This window comes from Sorghum bicolor, chromosome 2, assembly GCF_000003195.3.
Source record: "Sorghum bicolor cultivar BTx623 chromosome 2, Sorghum_bicolor_NCBIv3, whole genome shotgun sequence".
In the NCBI taxonomy this organism is placed as follows: Eukaryota; Viridiplantae; Streptophyta; class Magnoliopsida; order Poales; family Poaceae; genus Sorghum; species Sorghum bicolor.
Window position 1 is genome coordinate 7,295,929 of NC_012871.2, and position 18,500 is coordinate 7,314,428.

At 40.0% G+C, this 18,500-nt stretch overlaps 1 protein-coding gene across 4 annotated transcripts; it reads right to left on the bottom strand.

Annotated features, from left to right (window-relative positions):
* On the bottom strand, positions 667-15,977 carry LOC8078412 (disease resistance protein RPP13). Of its 4 annotated transcripts, XM_021454924.1 has the most exons (5): positions 15,729-15,976; positions 13,900-15,130; positions 12,526-13,254; positions 2,162-3,114; positions 667-2,103 (listed from the first exon to the last, which is right to left on the bottom strand). In XM_021454924.1, the coding sequence occupies exons 2-5, from the start codon at positions 14,977-14,979 to the stop codon at positions 1,182-1,184; spliced, it is 3,684 nt and encodes a 1,227-aa protein (XP_021310599.1). In that variant the 5' UTR covers positions 14,980-15,130; positions 15,729-15,976; the 3' UTR covers positions 667-1,181. The 4 variants fall into 4 exon arrangements, with proteins under 4 accessions (XP_021310599.1, XP_021310596.1, XP_021310597.1 ...); XM_021454921.1 differs by lacking the exon at positions 667-2,103 and having other exon boundaries at positions 2,107-3,114; positions 13,900-15,136; positions 15,729-15,974; XM_021454923.1 differs by lacking the exons at positions 667-2,103; positions 2,162-3,114 and adding an exon at positions 8,199-8,260 and having other exon boundaries at positions 15,729-15,971.

An 18,500-nucleotide genomic window follows, 5' to 3' on the forward strand; every position in this document is an offset into this window, starting at 1 on the left:
TTATAAAATAATTATTATTATGGTACTAACTAAGTATTATTAGATTCTTTCTTAATTATATTTTCATAGTATACTCACTTTACGTTATCAATCTTATTATTTTTCTCTATAATTTTGGTCAAACGTGAAAATGCTTTGACTCTACAAGATTCTTGGAATGACTTACAATTTGGGATAGAGGGAGTAGTAAACTAAGGTCTGGTTTACAACAAAAAAGTTTTTAAATTTTGACATTGTAGCATTTTTGTTTGTATTTGATAATTATTATCTAACAAATTCGTCTCACAAATTATAGGTAAACTGTACAATTAGTTATTGTTTGTATCTATATTTAATGTTCTATGCATGTGCCGCAAGTTTCGATGTGACAGAGAATCTTGAAAAGTTTTAGAGTTCTAGCTCTAGAAAATTTTGAATCTAAAACTACAAGCATGTTAAGCACATTTACTTGACTCATTTTGCTTACAGTATTTTAGAGTAAGTAAAAATATTTAAATAAACCAATTTAATTTACAAACTAAAATGTAATATATAGATCTTGGAGCAAGCTAGAGCTGTGCTAAACCAACAGATCATGTCCAGAGATTGTTGGTGCGTGCACATCTAGTGCGGCATGCCAACATATATATGGTACTTGTGCAGCTCGTAATCCATAACATCAAGTGCTTCTGGAGCCTTTGAATATAACATCTGGCAGCAGTAGCACAGTGCAGAGTAATGCACACCAGCTATTCTGATCCACGTACATAAACACAGGAAATTAATACAACATTGAGATGGACTGGTTTGCCCAACGGCAGACTCCTCCAATCAGTACCGTCAGATCAAACACAGGCCACTAGTGGTAAAACTATACAATTTGAATTTAACACGCATACATGAAAATTGTATAAAATGGTGCTGAAAGGGAGCAGAAAGCAGAGGACCGGCAGACTAACTACATGCTGAGTTGGGGCTGCATGTCACCCACCAACTCTGCATTCATATATATGAAACAAAACTTGCTTGAGGCTCAGGGAGACATGATAGCCCAGATAAAAGAGATTTGGCCCCTGGCAAGCAACAGCTCAAGCTTAGGCAATGTTCCTTCTTCAAACTCCATGGATGCATTGTAGTAGCTGCTCCACAAACTCATCACACGAGGGCATCGCTGCTCCTTAAATGGATGACGGAGCTTGAGCTCAGTTAATAAACTTCACAACTGGTTTGTTTGGATTCCTGCTAAGCTGGGCTCTCATGTCTTCCACCCACTCTACTCGAGGATCATACCAACGATCAAGCACAACTTCCTTGAGGCTCAGGAGAGATGACAGCCCAGAAAATGCGATCGCGTCTTGGCAAAGCAGTATCTCAAGCTTAGTTGCTGTTCCTTCTTCAAATAGCACCGGCCCTATGGGGTAGCACAGCTCTAGAGCTGTCAAACATGGGAATGCCTCCCTACGCGAAGTGAAATGACGGTCCTCTTCTTCCTTGAAAGAGTACATCAGTAGACGAAGGATGGCCAGATTTGGTAGCTTGCCAAGGACTTGCATGGTGCCATCCAGCTCTGTTAGCTCAGTGTGTTCCAGCTTCAGCTTCACAAGATTCTGGAGACCCGCGACCCATTCAGGCAATTTGCCCAGAGTGCCATACAGCTTGAGGCTCTGGAGGTTTTTGGGAGGAGTACGCAGGCTATCCAAGCAGTCACGCAGATCTTCCACCAACTCTGAGTGCACTGACAGTGATTCCAGGGAGCTGAGACAGGCAATGGTGGAACAAAACTCTTGGCAATTTTTCTTGTTGATTCCTGTCACTGCTAGCTTTCGTAGCCGGGTGAGCATTTTAATTTCCTTTAGGATGGCCTTCCCCGGTGCGATGTTCACCATACCCAGTGTGTGCAGGGCTATCAGCTTCCTGAGCCCTCTTGGCACTGCAACACCAAGTGGATCTGCAAGCCTTGCAAAAAAGGGAAACACTGCACAGCAAAAGAACGTGCACACGTCACGCCTATTTGGTGGGTCCTCATGCTCCCTGTCCATTACAGATTTCGCAAACTCAAGGCTGCAACTTGAAATACAAAATACAATCAAAATTGAAGTCCATATGCATAGCTTGTTCCGCTTTCTCTTTGGCTTACTTTTCACCCATTCGTCATGAGGAAGAATCAAGAATTCGATTACACACATTCCCTGCATGTATATGCTGTAGTTTCCTGAGCTTGGTGATGGTCTGCGGCAACTTCATTATTCGTGTATTAGTAACATCTAGGGTTTCCAGTTGCTCCAGATTACCAAGTGACTCTGGCAAGTGAAATATACCATCACATTCCCTTAAAGAAAGGTATTTAAGGTGAAGGAGCTTCCCAATTGGTTCAATGTGATGATCCACAAGACCGGAGGTGCTTTCCAAGTCCAGCACACGTAGCAATTTCATCTTATCAGAAATATAAAACGGCTTCCACTTTCCAAACACCGTTAATGACCTTATACGAGATAAGTCCACTGTGCACTCAAACTCATTCTGATTACCCTCCCAGTTGTTGCTTATAGCAAGATGACGCATGGTGCCTTGGGTATATAAGGAGCATCCTTCTTCCATTCTGAACACAAGATTCTCTTCCATTGCCTTTGAGATGCTGATTTCACGCATGAGATCATGGAGTTTGCAAGAGGAAATACCTTTTCTACTACCAATTGATTCTTTGGATGGTAGAACCATGCTCCGCTCAATAAGTTCCATGAAATAGGCATCAACTATTTCCCCCATAGACTTGCCACGTACTTCATCACTTGAGTAACCCTCTGCTTTCCATCGATGCACCAAGCGTCTTCGGCTAATAGTGTAGTCTTCAGGAAAGATGGACATATACAAGAAACAATACTTGAGATGATATGGTAAACCATCATAGGTTTTCATAAGGATAGCTCTTATTATCCCAAGCTCTGGATTCATCTCCAACTCAGCGCTAATATGCTCATTCATTTTTCTCCACACAATAGGAGTCTTTGGTTGGTTTGCCAAGAAGCCACCTATGTTGACTATTGCAAGGGGAAGTCCACTGCACCTTTTTAGGATCGTTTTGGCCTCTTGAATCAGTGCGGGATACTCATCTAGATCTATGACCTCCTTAAATACCTGCAATTTGTAGAATCAAATCTCATGATTAACACATTGAGATGTAGTTTTGAGGGGCATTTTAGTTTACTTCTAATAGGAGGATGTGGGTAACTTTTAAGGGGTTAATTTGTACCATCTTTTATAATGACATATGTGGGCAACTAAAAAGCAAAATTAGATGATTACTTTTAATTATCTTATATAACGGTAGAGGTTGGTAATTGTTGACGGTCCTTAAGTATCAAATTTAATTATCAAATAAATAAAGAAAAGGATCCAAATGAAATAAAGATCTAGACTTAGGGTTTTATCTGACAGAATTCCACGAGTTTTGGTGTTTGTCTATTTCTGCAGGGGGTTATCAGGAAATATGGAAGAAAGACCCACATGTCAGGATTACGTAAAGATATTAACGTGCTGCGCAATTATCTTACATCTAGAAGACTCCAGAAGCCACGAGACCGAAGCGGAGGCGAAACGGGGCCAGAGGCAGGGCGCCCGCCCTGTCCTACTGGGCGCCCGCCCCCTGTCCAAGTCCAATCAGGACTCTGCTTTGCGGGAAGTCTCCACCGACCTAAAGGATGAATCTAAACCATACAATCTATGTCGGTTTGATCCAAGGGCCCATATTCACTTGAAGGGACTATAAAACCAGACCCCCTGGCCCCTGGAGGAGAGAGCCTCTCAACCCTAATTCATTGTTCCTTCAAGGGAGAAGAAGCCTCTGATCAAGATTAGAGCCACCACATCAATTACATATCTAGATTAGCATAGCTACATAGGATTAGAACTAGAAGGAGTCAATCTTCGATTGGTTTCCGGATCTGTCAGGAGGATTCTTGGTAATTCTCTAATTGTGCTTCTAATTGCTTTCTAATTATCTTTGTTCTTCAATATTATGAATATGACTTTGTTCTACTTCAATATATTGCTTATGACTTTGCTCTACTTGCTTATATTCAAGATTATATTGTTCTTAGTTTATCATAGTTATGTACTTGGCTTAGTTAGATACGATCTATATACATGCTTAGGATCGTATAGCGTTTATCCATCGGATCCATGGGTAAATGATAGATATTGTGTAGGCGTGGTGCTTATACCGTATTTATCTGCGATTGTACCCAATATGCCAGATCGTGGGGTAGTTCGTGATAGTGACAGCTTCATTGATTTTTATATAGTCCCCCTCTCGTGTATTGGGCTGGCAGAGCAACATTATTACAGGGGAGTGATTGCTATGTTTCTCATATTCCTTGCTAATATCACTATGCATGGGCGTAGTCTTGTCTCGCAATGATTGCTAAGTATGCTTGCACTAACTATGATATGCTAGACTATATAGTTAAGAATAACTTAGGGAATATTCTTGCAGTTCGTTCTAATACCATGCTAATGACTTTCTAGAGTATCTAATTGAGGTGCTTATCATATTTATTATGTGGCTAGATCAGATTAGTTATCCTTGTCACTATTATTATTTCATATATCTTTTATGTGACACTTATCCCTGTATGAAGAGTTAGATATAATGTTCTCAATTATACATGCAATGATAGATGCTCAATCTCATATTCTATTCTGTAATCATTAGTGATGATTTCTAATCCCTTCCCAGTGGTAAAAATATAAATAACGATACCTGGAATACTTCCCGGTTAAAATGCTACATCGGTATTAATCTGTGCGCTTGCAGATCCCATTCATTATTTATTTAGAAGAGCAATTGCATATTTCAATACCGCGTCTCTTATATCATGCTGGGGATGACAACTTGGCTTAAGTGGTGTGAGGGATAGGTTTGGCATTTTTGGCACCGTTGCTAGATTTAGAGAACTTAGTCTACTTTTAGTAATGATGTTAAGAATACCCAACAAGCATTTTTGGCGCCGTTGCCGGGGAAGGTTGATTACCAATCAGGAATGGAATAAAAGATTTTGAGTTATCATTCGCATCACTAATATGATTGAGCTTATCTATTCTCTTATACAGTTTTACCCTGATATTTTTCTATTTTATCTTATGCAGGGGAATGTATGAATAGAAGACATCTTCCTGGAAATTTTGTTGACGATCCTGAAGCATTATTCAAGAAGACGAGAGCCAAGCTCAAGAAATCATCAACACTTCACGAAGAAGCTTCATCCAATCAAGAAGATCACCGGAACTTGTCTTCAGAGTTCGAAGCCATGGCGAACAAATCAATCCGCGAGTTCTCAGCTCCCACTACGGACAACATCCGCACTGGACCTGCTGCAGAGATCGATGGCAACTTTGAGCTCAAGCCTGGACTTATCAACATGGTGCAATCCAACCAGTTCTGTGGGAAGGCACATGAAGATGCTAGTGCTCATTTACAACACTTCCTGGAGATTTGCAACACATTCACCATAGCAGGAGTTTCCAAAGACGCTATACTACTTCGCCTCTTTCCTTTCTCACTGTTAGGAAGAGCGAAGCAGTGGTTCTACGCTACAAAGGAGAAGAATACTACGTGGGCACTCTGCTCAACAAACTTCCTGGCAAAGTTCTTTCCCATGGGCAAGACCAATGCTCTCCGTGGGAAGATTACAAGTTTTCAGCAACAAAATGATGAATCTGTTCCAGAAGCATGGGAGCGCTTTCAAGACTACATCCTAGAATGTCCCCATCATGGAATGGAGAGTTGGCTATTGATGCAGACATTCTATCATGGGCTCAGCAACAGTGCCCGAGAGACTATGGATGCTGCAGCTGGAGGAGCATTCTTATCACTTACTATATCACAAGCCACAGCTCTTGTGGAGAAGATGGCGTCCAATCAAAGCTGGAATGAAGAGAGGACCCAGACACGCAAGAGAGGTGGAGGTATGCATCAGCTGAAGGAGGTAGACATGCTATCTGCAAAGCTAGACCTGCTCATGAAGAAGCTCGATGATAGAGCTGGAGACAAGAAAGAAGTTATGCACATCTACGATTCTCACATGACTTGTGAGGAGTGTGGAGACACTGGACACTCAGGCAACCACTGCCCTGAGATACTTGAGGATGTAAACTACATCAACAATAACAACAACAATTACTACAACCGTCCTCAACAAAATCAAGGCTGGAATCAACAGAGACCTAACTACTCAGGTAGTTATCAAGGTAACAATTCTTACAACAACAATAATAATTTTCCACCTTTGAGAGAGTTAGTGTCTAATCAAGGAAAGCTAATGGATAACCTATCTAAGAAATTGGCATCTAATGATAAAATGCTAGAAAATATAAATAATAGAATGGATAATTTTTCTACTGCCATCAAGAATCAAATTAGCTTTAATAAGATGATTGAATCTCAGTTAAATCAAATAGCTGCTGCTGTTCCTACTACTAACCCCGGTATACCATCACAACCGGAAGGATTAGAATCTGCAAATCTTGTAGACATGTTTGATGCAGGTAATTGGAGTAACCCCGTCACTGAATTCTCTACTGACCGTCTGCCGGTCAAGAGAGGCGATCCAGGACGCCCCGTCATCCCGATCTCCATCGGCATGGTGGACGTTCCAGAAGCACTCTGCGACTTTGGCTCTAGCGTCAACATTATACCCAGGGTACTCTATGAAAAATTCTTTACATATCCTTTATTAGAGACAACCATGTGTTTGCAGTTTGCAGATCAGACGATAACCTTTCCAAAAGGAATCGTGAGGAATCTTTGTGTCCGAGTTGGTACCTTGTATGCACCAGCAGACTTCGTAGTGGTAGAGACCGGAAATGATGAGAGAGCACCTATCATCTTAGGGAGGCCATTCTTGAACACCACGGGAGCTATCATCTACGCCAGTGCTGCCAAGATCAGTTTCTACGTCAAAGGGAAGAAGGAGACATTTTTCTTCAAGAACAAGACTACACAAATTCCAAATCAATCCAGACGTAAATCAAGGAAGAGGACCAACAGGAGAAACAGGAACAAGCAAGTGTGGACCGAGTCAGTGAAGATGGTCACTGTAGTTCATGGAGATCAAGATCATCAACTTAAGTCACCGTTTTTGACCAAGAAGGATGGCCCAGGAATGCCAAGCATCTATTGCTCAATAAATGGATACAACTTCTACAAGACAATTTGCGACACCGGATCAGGCGTCAACATAATGGCCGCAGTCACCTATCGGCTCTTGTTCGGACCATGCCACTAAGAACAACATACATTCAGCTCCAGATGGCAGATCAGACATTTCGAGAAGTTAAAGGAATAGTATCTGATGTCCCAGTCAAAATAGACGATGACTTTGTCTACACAGACTTTCAAGTTGTTGACATGGGAGAAGACGAGTATGATCCACCCATCATCCTTGGAAGACCGTTCCTCAGCACCGTTAAAGCAATTATCTACATTGGAACCGGAGAAGTCCATATGCACTTCCCCTCAGAGAAGGTACGCCGTTATTTTACTGACCCTAACTATATCGTTGAAGAATCTAAGCAGGTCAGAAAGAGACGCAACCGCAACCAGAGAAGGCAGATCATCAAGGACGGATGGGCAGATTATGAAGGGGAAGTTGTAAGGTCAGAAGACGTAGAGTTTAAACAGAATTATCCAGAGGAGATTGAAGCACCGAGTCAGGTATGGAAAATGAAGATAACTATACAAGAAGAGGAGGCGCTGCCGGAAGTACCGACTACGCCACCCAACGAACCTCAGGACGATTGAGAAAATGGAGAGTCCCGTTCGGAGGACTTAAAAACACCGAACGCCTTGCCAAGAGGTAAACTTGGTAGTTATCCTTTCCCTTTCAATTATTTTAAATAGTTTACTTAGTTAATCATATTCATACTATCTTAAAAAAATAAAAGAAAATAAAAATGTGAAAAGCAGTAAGCCCCATGTGAGTAGACGAGTGGCATAAAAACCATAAGTACATTCACTGTGGTGGCATAAAAATAAAATAAATATTTTTCTGCTTTATAAAAATAAAAATAAAAATAAAAATATAAAAACAGGGAGTAAAATTTATTAAGGAGTCTCAAGATGATGAAGGCTATATATTTATGCTAACACTTAACCAGTTCCACAAGCTTTGTTGTCTATTTGAGCTCCACAGAATTTAAGAATCAAGAAGACTAGCAGACGGAGGACATTCTAATCGCTGTCAGAATGCTGCTGACTTTCAAATACACCTCTGCCACCTGCTAGCTACATCAAGAGAAATTACGTCAAAATTCAGCTTGAGGGAGAGCACCCCCATTTATCCCGATAAGTATTTCTATCTATCTTTATACTTATACTATTTTAGAATATTAATACACATAAACTATGGGAAAACCAAATAAAGATTTTAAGCTTATATATATATATATATCTTTTGCTTAGTGTGTTTAATAAATAAATAAAGTGGCTATGCTAATCTGTATCTAAATAAAACTTAAGCATGGATATGATGAATAGTTGCTCTGCCTAATTTATACATTTTAAGTTCTCTCTCAAGTTTAGATATAACTGTTATAATTTAAAGCTTGCTCTAGACCTAAACTTGTGGGATGAAAACTTGATCTGAAGTCTAAGTTGTTAACGGATACGATATGGGAAGGTTGAGCTGCTGTTATCTGTTCCTAGAGATGCTAGAATTCTGGAGAATTTTATCTTTGAAAATCTTTAAAATGTTGCATGATGAGTTCCTATATGATGAGAGTTTAAATTCCTACCACAGCCATATATACATGCTTGCTAGACTTTGAGCCACACATTTATTATTTACTGCTTATGAGCATTGAGTGTGGTCAAGCTGTGTAGACCCTTAGGAGCTTGTCATGTGGTTAAATCAAGATTTCACTTGCACGTTCACTCATATATGCTACTTCTACTCCGGAAGTACCATCCACATATATCCATCCATTCCATCTCCAGAACCACCTGAAAATATTCTACTCCTAATCCGGGAGAGAATAACCAAAAATATTTCTGTTTTTCCTTGTGAAGTAAATGCTCAAGTTATCTTGTTACTACCACTTGCTATATTATCTCAAGAGATGAATGCTCTAAAAAAAAGAGAGAAGGAAAAAAAAGAGGGAGAAATAATACGAGGAAATAAAAAGGAGCAAGTGCTCGGAACCTCGAAAGGAAAGAAAAAGAGTGAGACGAGAGGTAAAAATGGACAAGTGTCCGACAGTAGAATTAGGGGTGCAAGATACCCACCTGAGAGAAAAGAAAAAGAAGAGCATCTCATTCTCCTCATAAAATTTCAAAAGCAAGGAAGGTATGTATCCCCTTAAAGAGCAAAGTAGAATTAGACTTCCACCATTGTTATCACTATCACCACCATACATCATTCATTCGCCACACATGCACATCTTGATTTGACTTATTGATTTGTTTCTTTGGATCCATGGTTTGACTATGCAATAAATGTCTTGTAAGTATGTATATTTTATCTCCCACCTATGAGCTCCAGATATTAAAGCCTTATTAGAGTAGGGTGAGAGAGAAGACAATGTCATTATGCTTTATACCACAAATACCACATATCTTGAGAAAAGGCATATACCATCAATGCCTTGGTAAGGATCCAAAAATACCACAAAAGAGAGACCTGAGAGAATCATACAAGGAATCTCTGAGTTTTATTTGAAAATCTGCAAAAACCCCAGAGCTATAGCTGATCAAGAATAAGAGACATCGCACTTGGCTAGACTGTTCTATCTTTTAACCACTCAAGACAGAAGTGACGGTTACAAGTCCCATGGTGAAGGTAAAGTAAGTAAGTTTTAAGTCTTGACAGTTTACTCTTACTCAGAGATGAGATCTTATTTAAAAGCATGTGTACCGTCAAATTTTTAAATATATTGCAACAACTTATGATCCATAGCTGAGTCTATCCTTGCTCAGGGACGAGCAAGAGGTAAGCTTGGGGGAGTTTGTTGACGGTCCTTAAGTATCAAATTTAATTATCAAATAAATAAAGAAAAGGATCCAAATGAAATAAAGATCTAGACTTAGGGTTTTATCTGACAGAATTCCACGAGTTTTGGTGTTTGTCTATTTCTGCAGGGGGTTATCAGGAAATATGGAAGAAAGACCCACATGTCAGGATTACGTAAAGATATTAACGTGCTGCGCAATTATCTTACATCTAGAAGACTCCAGAAGCCACGAGACCGAAGCGGAGGCGAAACGGGGCCAGAGGCAGGGCGCCCGCCCTGTCCTACTGGGCGCCCGCCCCCTGTCCAAGTCCAATCAGGACTCTGCTTTGCGGGAAGTCTCCACCGACCTAAAGGATGAATCTAAACCATACAATCTATGTCGGTTTGATCCAAGGGCCCATATTCACTTGAAGGGACTATAAAACCAGACCCCCTGGCCCCTGGAGGAGAGAGCCTCTCAACCCTAATTCATTGTTCCTTCAAGGGAGAAGAAGCCTCTGATCAAGATTAGAGCCACCACATCAATTACATATCTAGATTAGCATAGCTACATAGGATTAGAACTAGAAGGAGTCAATCTTCGATTGGTTTCCGGATCTGTCAGGAGGATTCTTGGTAATTCTCTAATTGTGCTTCTAATTGCTTTCTAATTATCTTTGTTCTTCAATATTATGAATATGACTTTGTTCTACTTCAATATATTGCTTATGACTTTGCTCTACTTGCTTATATTCAAGATTATATTGTTCTTAGTTTATCATAGTTATGTACTTGGCTTAGTTAGATACGATCTATATACATGCTTAGGATCGTATAGCGTTTATCCATCGGATCCATGGGTAAATGATAGATATTGTGTAGGCGTGGTGCTTATACCGTATTTATCTGCGATTGTACCCAATATGCCAGATCGTGGGGTAGTTCGTGATAGTGACAGCTTCATTGATTCTTATATAGTCCCCCTCTCGTGTATTGGGCTGGCAGAGCAACATTATTACAGGGGAGTGATTGCTATGTTCTCATATTCCTTGCTAATATCACTATGCATGGGCGTAGTCTTGTCTCGCAATGATTGCTAAGTATGCTTGCACTAACTATGATATGCTAGACTATATAGTTAAGAATAACTTAGGGAATATTCTTGCAGTTCGTTCTAATACCATGCTAATGACTTTCTAGAGTATCTAATTGAGGTGCTTATCATATTTATTATGTGGCTAGATCAGATTAGTTATCCTTGTCACTATTATTATTTCATATATCTTTTATGTGACACTTATCCCTGTATGAAGAGTTAGATATAATGTTCTCAATTATACATGCAATGATAGATGCTCAATCTCATATTCTATTCTGTAATCATTAGTGATGATTTCTAATCCCTTCCCAGTGGTAAAAATATAAATAACGATACCTGGAATACTTCCCGGTTAAAATGCTACATCGGTATTAATCTGTGCGCTTGCAGATCCCATTCATTATTTATTTAGAAGAGCAATTGCATATTTCAATACCGCGTCTCTTATATCATGCTGGGGATGACAACTTGGCTTAAGTGGTGTGAGGGATAGGTTTGGCATTTTTGGCACCGTTGCTAGATTTAGAGAACTTAGTCTACTTTTAGTAATGATGTTAAGAATACCCAACAGTAATTTAGATAAAAATTTAGTAGGTTATTACTAGCAGAGGTGGTAATTTAGATGTAACTTTTTAGTGGCTTATTTTAAATTATCTTTGAAAATATCAGCATTGGATAATTTAGATACAAATTCAGGAGGTTATTTTAAATTATCTTTCGTAATGGAAACCTTGGGCAATTTAAATGCACCTTTAGGGTTTATTTTAAAGTATTTTTTATAATGACAGATGTGGGTGTAATTTAGACATAAACTTTAGGGTGTTTTGTAATTTTATAATGGCAAATGTGAGTATCTATATCTCCTATAAAGATAAACCCCACCAGCCTAATTCTCTAGCACCTCCTTGCACCACGTCATCCAGGGCTCCCACCACCACAAGTCCTAAGCAGCCAAAGAATCAAGGATCGAAGCATTCATTCAAATCCAAGACATTTGAGGCAAACTGATGACACGAAGAGGCAGCGGTGACACGAAGAGGCAACGGTGCTATGTGAAACTGATCCCTCCACCAATTAAATTTATTCTCCATGCAATTAAATAAAGTTCTACTACATACCCACAACAACGCCCGTATATTATTAGTGATGGTGATTAGTGTCTACCAAATTGGTAACAGTAAGTTGAGGAATCAACAAAGCATATGTGTGGTAGGGGTTCAACAAATTCTAGAGTGGGCTTTTGAAACAAAGCTACCCCACGGGGAGAACTATCAAAATCAATATGACAAATGAAGTGAATTTTACCATTTCCCTGAAATGAGGCCAATGTCAAACAACCCGTAATAAGGTATAATCAGACACACTATTTAAAATTACTTTTATAGACTAAAATAAGTAGTATTCTGCCCATAGTAAGTTTGTAACCTAATAAAACTTGGAGCAAGACTACTGATGTACAATACCTTTCTAGTGAAGAGGTCAAGTGAGTCCCAAGGATTGAGAACTTGGAGGTTGTATATACTTTCTTCATTTCTTGAACAATGCTTTGCAATATTTCTTTCTCTTGTAGTGATCAAAATTCGGCTGGCATTCTCCATTTTGGGGAGACTTTGTATTATCATGCCCCATTCCACAACAGAAAATAAATCATCAAGGACAATCAAACACCTCTTTCTCTTTGTTAGATGGCCCAACTCTTCAGTTAATAGCTTGGTTTCTGTTAATTTTCTTATGCCTATTCCAAAATCAATATTGTCCTTCCTGTTAAAGGATTCCCCACGTAATTGCATAGCTAAGCTCTTAAGGACCTCATCAAGAACAAACGGACGAATGATTGTGACACAAGCACGCTTCTCAAATAAGTCACTTAGCTCTTGGCTTTGGTAGACCTCTTTAACTAGAGTAGTTTTCCCAAGACCTCCCATTCCCCACACTGAGATCACCATGGTTTGCTCATCATCTTCCTTTGAAATTAAACTGATGAGTTCAGATTTCTCTTTTTCTCGACCCACCACGAGCTGATCATCCAAAGCACATGTCATAGTCCCCAGGCGTCTGAGGCTTTTTCTAGCAATATTGTCGTTATCGTCTACAAATTGATTTTCAACAATATCATCCGTTGGCACCACAGAATTGTTGGTACCAAGTGTTGTATGACTTGGCTCCATTAATGCAGTTTGAAATTGAGAATCCTGCCACAAAGTAAACAACATTTTCTTTTCTTTGATTAATATGGGATCTTTTCCAGAAGAATGTAATAGCATGGAGTTGGGATACAAGCACAAGCTCAGTTGAGCAGATAAATTTCAAAATACTGGTATATTATTACCTTATAAAAATTCTCCACCAGCCAAGAGATCAGATAAGGGGAAAAACAGTGTGTGGTGGAGCCAAGAGATCAGATAAGCGAAAGGTACTCATCGTAGACAAGATGGCAGCGAGCTTAGAAAGGCTCCCGACCTATTATGGTGTGTCGGCCCTTAAATATATTATATGTTCATTTAGTTTCCAATTGTTTCAGACTTCCAATTTTTCTCAAAAACATACACAAACAAATAAATTGAGTTTAGTATATGGATTAATTATTATTATTTTCATACTGGAAACAAGGCCCAGTTATGAACTGGATGAGAATCATAACTGGGCAAACAATTATTTGTAAATGGAAATTAAAAGATTAGTACCATTTAATTTCACATAACAAAGGGAATGCTCCTAAAAGAAACTAGTTCAAGCAGCTCCAGTGCTTTTATTTGGCAGAGATAATGTTCTAGAAAGAACAGGAAGAGCAAAACCATTTTTTAATCTTATACAGCCTCCAAAGCAATAGATATTACCTTATCGTGTGAAGCAAAAATACTCTGATCAACATATGGTTGGTTGAGCTCTGCCACTATACTTTCTTGCCCGGTACATAGGCTTGCAACTTCACCATGCTCTGTGGATACAATTATTCGGCTTCCTTTCCTGTTGTCTGGAAAATATTCCTTAATTGCATGCCAATCTTCAATGGTGGACATGTCATTAAGCACAATCAGATAGCTTTTCTCACTCACATGCTCACAAAATTGATCAACCAAATCATGTTGCTCCATCATACTCATTTTCTTAAGAACCTGCGACCCAATGTTTGCCTTCTCTTGTGTCTTCCTTGCTTGTTCAAAAGAAGTTGAATAGAATTGCCTCATAACACAGTGAAGGAACTCCAATGGGTTGAAAGGATGCACAATCCTGATCCAAGCATAGAGTTCAAACTTCTTGCTTCTTTTCAGATCATTGTATGCTCCATTGATGAGAACGGATTGACCAAGAACACCTTTTGTTCCCCACACAGCAATCACTCTAAGGTCCTCATTCCCCTCATTAATCAGCCAGGAAAGATCCACTTTTGCTTTGTCCTTTTGCCTTCTAGCTTCCGCAATGCCAAACATTGTTGCACTAGGAATAATGCTTGACGATGAAGCTTGTTGCCCAAGACAGCCACTTGTTCCCCATACTGCAGGCTTGGAGCCAGCGTTGTGCATGAGCTGGTGATGCAAGTTCCTCTGGTTCATGTCCTCCACCCTGGCTCTCAGCCCCTTCATCTCCGCAGCGATACGGTGCCGCTCTAGCACCGTCCGTGCGAGGCGCCACCCAGATGGTTTCTCCAGATGAACAGAGTACTCTTGGAGGCAATCTTCCACATCGTGAGCAAGACTGCGGAGTTGCTTAACCCTGCTCCTAGGTACCTTGTGATAGTCCCGCTGCTGAACCACGTCCCTCAGAATAGAATGCATCTCTTCCAGCTCGTCTGCAAGGAAAACCATATCACGCTGCACGGCCTGCGTCAATGAAGACTCCTCGGCGATGGTGGACTTGGCCCCGCTTAGTAGGCCATTCAAGGCTGCTTTGCCAACACTCACCACCGCCGCCTCCATTACTCCCTCTTTCTTTGGGGTGGTTTTGCAATGCTGCAATCGTGGTGGAAAGTGGAGGTGTGGAACTGTCCTAATGCTCCATGGAGTGCAGACGCAGAAGCTGGCCCTTAGCTTAAAAACGAGGGGCTCGAGTGCTCGACCTCAGGATACCCTGCGTCTCAAGGAAAGCAAGAGAAGTTAGTTAGGTTTCAAAGTAATTATGAATCTGTTCCTATCTTGTGCTTCAAGGTGACAGGAGGAACAAAGCAACACGTCCTCTATCTTACCTTCGTACTTGGTAGCGCACTCAAAGGACAGATGCTTAAGTCTCAACACAGGACAGTGCTTGCAAAAGATGAACTTTTCGGCTTGTGCTTAGATATGACGAGAAGAACAAAGATATGCAAGGTCATACTAGCTAGTTACCCAGGTAGTAAACTCAAAGGAATGGAATGATGCTATATTAGGCTTTGTTTGGTGGAGCTCTAGCTCTAGAAAAAATCTGAATCTAAAACTAGAGCATGTTAAGCACATTTACTTGACTCATTTGGCTTATAGTATTTTAGATTAAGTGAAAATATTTAAACCACTTTAACTTAATTACAAACAAAAATCTTGTATAGATCTTGGAGCTAGAGCTGAACGGTCCTCATTATTGTTCCGTGTTGAGTGTTATAATAATACTTGACGCAAGGCCATTTTTAAATAACAACACGAAAAGCAGATTGGAGGAACTGAGAACGCAGGAAGCAGAGGTAGGAGGAGATTACCAGTGGAATAGTGGATCTGGAAGCAGGGGCAGATCTAGGAGCACTGGTGGAGGAAATATAAGGCGCCGGCGGCAATGCGCGCCGAGCACGGAGACGGCCGGAGGGCGTGGTGGATCCTCGGCGTTCGCACAGAGGTCATGGCCGGAGCTCAGAGCGGAGGGAGGCTGGCGCAGAACGCGGATCCGACTAGTGCTCGCGGTTGCTTAGTGGAGCACAACGGCACTGCAGGCCGACTGTGGTTCCCCAAAAATTTAGGAAAATTTTTAAGATTCTTGCCGGAACCTTAGGCCTGGTCCCAAAAAATTTTGCAAAATTTTTCATATTTCCCGTCACATCGAATCTTTAGACATATACATGGAGTATTAAATATAAACGAAAATAAAAACTAATTGCACAGTTTGGTCGAAATTAACGAGACGAATCTTTTGACCCTAGTTAGTCCATGATTGGACAATATTTGTCAAATACAAACGAAAGTGCTACAATGTCGATTTCCCAAAATTTTTTGGAACTAAACAAGCTGTAAATACATGTATAGAGCATTAAATATACGATTCGTCTTTAATTTGCGTAAAAGCATCTCCAAGAGTGGCAAAATAACTTGGCATCCATATAATTTTGGCAAAACAAGAAAAAAAATATCTTTAAGCAAATCAACTTGATAAAAATAACAACTTAGTATATCATGACTCCTAGCGCTCAAAAATAGCAACTTGGCATATCAACTTGCCATCATGATTTCTAGCGTCACGTTTCCTTCCCCACGCACATGAAGCCTTCGCGCATTTCCTTCCCCGTGCGTGCGAAGAAAAGGACGTGCCTCCTTCATCCGTGTGAAGAAAAGGTCGCGCCGACACCGTTCTTTGTTTCTCCTCAACCCGAAGCCAGGCCGTCCAGCGTTCAGGTACGTGGTTCCCTCTTTTTCCCATCGTCAATCTTTATGCACAACTAGGATAGTCGGCGTATGCTAGGGCAAGGCCAGCGCTGTGGCTAATCATCATCCTTCTAGGGTTCACGCTAGGTCTGACGTTAGGAAACTGATCGATGAAGTTACGATGCGGCGGCGAAATCGTTTGCACGAAAGGGAGGAGGGAAAGCACGCGGAATCAATACGCCCAAGAAAAAACTATCTTGTGGGCCTTTTTTTTATTTTACCAAGTCCAAAATAGCAAACTCTTGGAGAGAGGCTATTTTTTACTCCCCATATTATTGTGGGAGTTGGCAAATCACAAGATTTATCAAGTAAAAAATAGCAAACTCTTGGAAATGCTCTCCATAATTGGATATATAATTGTCAAATACAAACGAAAGTGCTATAGTAGTCAAACCAAAAAAAAATCACCAACTAAATAAACCCTATGCGAGCAATTTGTGTTAGGCCTTGTTTAGTTGCGCTTAAAATCTAAAAACTTTTCAAGATTCCCCATCGAATCTTACGGCACATGTAAATAACTAATTACATAGTTTGTTTATAATTTACGAGAAGAATCTTTTGAGCCTAATTAGTCCATAGTTAGACAATAATTGTCAAGTACAAATGAAAATGCTATCGTTCCCAAAAACTTTTCACTCCGGGAATAAGGCTTTGTTTAGTTTCGAAAAGTTTTTAGATTTGGCTACTGTACCACTTTCGTTTGTATTTAGTAATTAGTGTCTAAGCACGAACTAATTAGGCTCAAAAGAATCATCTCGCAAATTATATGCAAACTATGCATTAAATATAGATAAAATAAATAACTAATTGCATAGTTTGCCTGTAATTTGCGAGATCAATCTTTTGAGCCTAGTTAGTCTATGGTTAGACCATAATTACCAAATACAAACAAAAGTGCTACAATAGTCAAAACCAAAAAATTCAGCAACTAAACAAGGCCTATACAAGGGCTAAATAAAGACCTTAGTTTTTTCAACTGGAACCATGCGCCTGCCGTCATGTTGAATTTTGTGGCACATGTATGATATAGATAAAAAATAACTAATTATACAGATTGTCTGTAATTTTAGAGCTAAATCTTTTGAGTCTAGTTAGTCTACAATAATTACTAAATACAACGGTTCATGTTTTTTACTGTAGACCGGAAAAGGCGAAAGAGCCGTTGGGAGCTGGGAGGAGGACGAATAACGGATCCGCAGGAGTCTGACGAGGACTAGACACGATTGAGATTCCGTGGAGCGTGTCGACTGTCGAGAATGTATTCTTCGTTCCAAAAAAAAAGTATTGTATTCGTGCAACGAGCGTGTCGAGGATGTATTGCAATGCGCGGAGAGCCAGGCTTGCCATCAGCCGCGCGGCCGGCCAGGCAACACGCGATGCAATGCAACCGGACTTAGCTGCTATGTATGCTCTTGCTCTGCGCTCCTTGACCGGGTTCATATGACAATTATTGTAGCATTTTTTTTTTGCTTTTGGCTATTGTAGCACTATTTAGTTCACGAAAGTTTTTTATTTTGGCTAACGTAGCACTTTCGTTGTATTTAATAATTATTGTCCAATCATAAACTAACTAGATTTAAAAAAATTCGTCTCGTAAATTACAGTACGTAATTCGTTTTTCTTTTCGTCTATATTTAATACTTCGTGCATGCGTCTAAAGATTTGATATAATAGAGAATCTAAAATTTTTTTTGCAACTAAACCACGACAATGGTACTGATTCTTTGCAGCACAATCACTCGAGGAACATGTTTCACTGTTACATCTGGCAGTAGGGCAGAGGAAACAACAAAACCGCTAGGTACTCTGATTCACACGCATACTGATAAACACAAAGG

Excerpts from the sequence above, each read along its gene's own strand:
- LOC8078412 (XM_021454924.1), bottom strand. The coding sequence starts at position 14,979 with ATGGAGGCGGCGGTGGTGAGTGTTGGCAAAGCAGCCTTGAATGGCCTA. Across the intron at positions 13,255-13,899 it reads TTTTTGCTTCACACGATAAG|GATTCTCAATTTCAAACTGC; the intron begins GTAATATCTATT and ends ACTTTGTGGCAG. Across the intron at positions 3,115-12,525 it reads TTGACCTCTTCACTAGAAAG|GTATTTAAGGAGGTCATAGA; the intron begins GTATTGTACATC and ends TACAAATTGCAG.